General features: G+C 39.4%; 1 protein-coding gene across 3 annotated transcripts; it reads left to right on the top strand.

Annotated features, from left to right (window-relative positions):
- Positions 1-597: 597 nt before the first annotated feature.
- LOC111465037 (serine/arginine-rich splicing factor RS40-like) lies at positions 598-3,897 on the top strand. 3 transcript variants are annotated; one of them, XM_023109291.1, is made up of 6 exons: positions 598-798; positions 960-1,070; positions 2,091-2,203; positions 2,322-2,581; positions 2,785-3,522; positions 3,627-3,897. In XM_023109291.1, exons 2-6 carry the CDS (start codon positions 965-967, stop codon positions 3,649-3,651), a joined length of 1,242 nt encoding a protein of 413 aa, XP_022965059.1. In that variant the 5' UTR covers positions 598-798; positions 960-964; the 3' UTR covers positions 3,652-3,897. The 3 variants fall into 3 exon arrangements, with proteins under 3 accessions (XP_022965059.1, XP_022965061.1, XP_022965060.1); XM_023109293.1 differs by lacking the exon at positions 598-798 and adding an exon at positions 1,525-1,882; XM_023109292.1 differs by lacking the exon at positions 598-798 and adding an exon at positions 1,542-1,882.
- The last annotated feature ends 214 nt before the right edge of the window (positions 3,898-4,111 follow it).

A 4,111-nucleotide genomic window follows, 5' to 3' on the forward strand; every position in this document is an offset into this window, starting at 1 on the left:
TTTTAGTGTGTGAGTGCGATCGATCCTACCTCCACTTCCACTACAACAATTGATATCATAGCATTTTGGTTATAGCATTTGGGTATTGTGGAAGACTTAACCTCATCAACCACGAGACGTGTTCACACTCACCAACTGTTTTAACTTTGTAGGACTAAACCATGATCTAACTTTATAGGACATTATTGAAGTCCAAACATGTTTTAGTTGATGATGCATGACAACGAATACCAGAATCATGAATAGGACTAAGTAAGCTTGAATGATATGTCGTGTTACTTAGATTAGGTTAAACTTGTTGTACAACATAGATATTACAATAAATATCTCTCCCCTATATGAACACTTTATTAGACTATTAAAATTTAAAATTTTAGAAATTATATTATATTTTATTGTGAAATATTTTAAAATTTATTAGAGTATTTTACATTTTTTAATATTATATTTAGAGGGTTGATTTTAAAAATAGAATAAAATAATTTTTATTTTTCAAATTAGTTTTGTATTTTCTTTTACTAAAAAAGGGAGAAAATAAAAAAAATTTATTTCTGTATTTGAAATTATTCCAGATTGCCTGTAAATGAAAATTAGGGTTAAAAAAAAGAAAACCCTAAAAGCTCTCTTTTTTTCCACAGCCGCAGTCCTCCCGAGGTACCCTCTCACTCCTAGCCTTTCCGCCCAATCCACACTGCGTTAATCGACCTCCGACGGCCAGCATACCATCTACGGCGGCCTGCAACTCTTCTCTTCCTTCAAAAGAATTTTGGCTGAGACTCGTCGATTTGTTTGGAAGCGGTAAGTGCATAGTTGTTGTGGATCTTTCATTATGTTATTTACTCTTAAGATTAGTTTCAAATAATTTTCTTGTTGATGACCTGTTTGTTTTTGTTGTTGTCTTCATATTGTGAGAGTGATGTGTTAAATGTTGTACTTTTCTTTTCCGGTATCTTTTACAGGTAGTATGAAGCCGATTTTTTGTGGAAACTTTGAGTATGATGCTCGACAGCCTGATTTGGAGAGACTGTTTAGTCGATATGGAAAAGTTGATAGAGTAGATATGAAATCTGGTGAGCTTCTATCCATAGCATGTTTTTCTGATGTGTGTGTTTGAATTCCCTTTTTATAACGAAAAATTTACCAGACATATATCAGAAACACAAAAGAGGACGTTTGTGTTATGATTCCTGTATTAATTTTAAAGTTGCGTTAAATTTGTGTCATGTCGATACGAGGCACTTGCAAATTCTGAATCTATGCAATATACTGAACTATCAAAGTTACTTACAACCCGCTAAGAAAGTGTGGATACAACGTCCGCAAGGCAATTCAACTGTTGGAAATTCCCCCAAAGTTGGAGGTCGCCGTTCTTATTGCATTTGGTGCGTTGCAGTACAAATCGGCATCATCCAGCATATGGAAACCGGAGAAGGCGACTTTTGCTGGGTTTTTGGTTGGGGGTTTTTAAAAACATATTTGAGAAAAGAAGAGAGTATGTTTTAAATCCTAAACCGCCTTGGCCAGAATTTTCTTTGGTGCAGGATTTTCTTCGCATATTCATAATCCTCTTGGTTAATGATGGCTCTTCAGAATTGAGTTTTCCGTCTGTGACAAGCTTCCTCTTCTTGTTTCCACGACGATTCAAACCGATCCTCAATGGCACTACTACTATCTTACATTTTCCTCCGACACTTTGCTTTCCAGTTTCCATTCCTCATGACTTTTGCATGCCTACAATTCATACATTGTTTCAAGGTTGAAACATTGTCAACCTCAGCTGAGCCTGCAGAATAATGGAGAAGGCACTTTCTATTTGTAGACCTACCATGAGACATCCTGTTTTGGATTATTGCTCCTTGACATCACTTAGTTCATACACAAGGTCTGTTGCTAAATTCACTGGTAACTTAGTTTATAGATTTCACGAAGGTTGTGAATATTTTTTTCTTGTGGTAAGAAATTTTTGTGGTTTATTGTGTTCTTCAATAGGGAGAAAATTGACATTGGATTTTGAGGAATTCGTTGGTGGAAAAATTATTTGGCGTCACACATATGCCATAATTAGTTTTTTCTGTTTGATTGGTTTACAGGCTTTGCTTTCATCTACATGGAGGATGAGAGAGATGCTGAGGATGCTATCCGTGCACTTGATCGGAGAGAATTTGGTCGAAAGGGCCGCAGACTACGTGTTGAGTGGACCAAAGTAATGTTCATTGATATGGCACAACTTCGAATGGACTCTTTCCTGTCCATCCCTTTGTGGAACTTTGTTTACTGTATCTTCAAATTGTATTTCGGTCAATCATTCGTTTGCTTTGCAGCAAGAACGTGGGATTAGAAGACCTGGTGGAGGAGGTGGTGGAGGTGGAGGAGGTTCGAGGAGATCCTCTACGAATACAAGACCTTCGAAGACTTTATTTGTTATCAACTTTGACCCGTATCATACTAGGACAAGAGATTTGGAGAGGCACTTCGATCCTTATGGTAAGATATTGAGTGTAAGGATTCGAAGGAATTTTGCATTTGTCCAGTATGAATTGCAAGACGATGCCACTAGAGCATTGGAGCTTACAAACATGAGGTGAGTTTTCTATCATTGAATTGTATACGCATTTTTGTGAGTAGTAAGGTCATTTATATTGAAGGTATGAGTTGATACCCGTTTGCCCTCGTCTCTCTGAGACAATCTGAAGGAAAATTACATTGCTATTTGTACTCGTTAGATGCCTTTTATATACATGTTAAGTTATTGGTAGGCCTTTTAATTGTTATTACTTTGTTCAGCAAATTGATGGATCGAGTGATTTCAGTGGAATACGCTGTTCGAGATGATGACGAGAAGAGAAATGGATTTAGTCCTGATAGGAATCGTGATAGGTCTCCCGATAGAAAACGACGATCTCCAAGTCCCTATAGAAAAGAGCGAGGAAGTCCTGATTATGGCAATGGTATTAGCCCTAGTCCATATAGGAGACAAAGGGCTAGTCCTGATTATGGAAGTCGTCGTAGTCCAAGTCCTTATCAGAGGGAGAGAGAGAGGGAGAGGGGTTCTCCTGATTATGGTCGTGGTCGTAGTCCGAATCAGAGTCCTTATAGGCGAGAGAGGGAGAGATCAAGTGACCATGGTCGTGGTCGTAGTCCGAATCAGAGTCCTTATAGGCGAGAGAGGGAGAGATCACGTGACCATGGTCGTGGTCGTAGTCCTAATCAGAGTCCTTATAGGAGAGAGAGGGAGAGATCAAGCGACCATGCCAGGGCCCCTAGCCATAGCCCTCCCCATCAGAGGGAAAGACCAAATGATGACCGAGTCCGCGACCGAAGCCGCAGCCCTTACGGGAGAGAAAGGGGGAGTCCTACTACCGATGGACGTGGCAGTAGCTATAGTCCTCGCGATAGAGAGAGGTCAAACCCAGACAATGGTCATGATCAGCGGCTGAACACAGTAGTAGCCGAACCCGAACCCGGGGATAGCCCCAGTTATGGTGGGACAACTCAGAGCCCAAAGCACCGTGGATATAGCAGGTTTGTACTTGGAGTTTGTTTTATTATGATTACTATTATTGTTATTGATTATTTTTCCAAACTTTCATCTTATGCCTGCGTTCGTGTTTTACCCGGTGTTGCAGCCGTTCACCACAAGCAGAGGAATGATGATGATGATGCAGTAGAAAGTGAAGGTATGTGGATCTCAATCTGCTGCTTCAGGGTATGTTTGGTTGTGTAATCAGTATTGAGTAGCAAACATGTATTCAAACGATACACTCTGCTTTGTGATTTCCAATTACATTTGTGGCGCTTTAATTTCGAGTGATTATTCTATGCTTGCAATCAAAATTAACAGAACCACCCTGATCCATATTTGGCTGTCCTAAGTGAATCAACTTGTATTTTTGGGGTATGAATAGGTTGAGCTTGGTTTAGCAGTAACACTTCGGTTTTAGAGCGCCTAATATCACCTTTGCCAAAATCGCTCTCGTTCGGATATTGGCAATGAACCACCCTGCCTTGGATTGTGCCATGAAAATGATAATTTTGTCGGTTGTTTCATAAGATACGTCATTACTTTCAGATTAAATATGACATGGGTTTCCTAATACCTAAAAATATAACT

The sequence above is a fragment of the Cucurbita maxima genome, unplaced genomic scaffold (assembly GCF_002738345.1).
Source record: "Cucurbita maxima cultivar Rimu unplaced genomic scaffold, Cmax_1.0 Cma_Scf00028, whole genome shotgun sequence".
Lineage (NCBI taxonomy): Eukaryota > Viridiplantae > Streptophyta > Magnoliopsida > Cucurbitales > Cucurbitaceae > Cucurbita > Cucurbita maxima.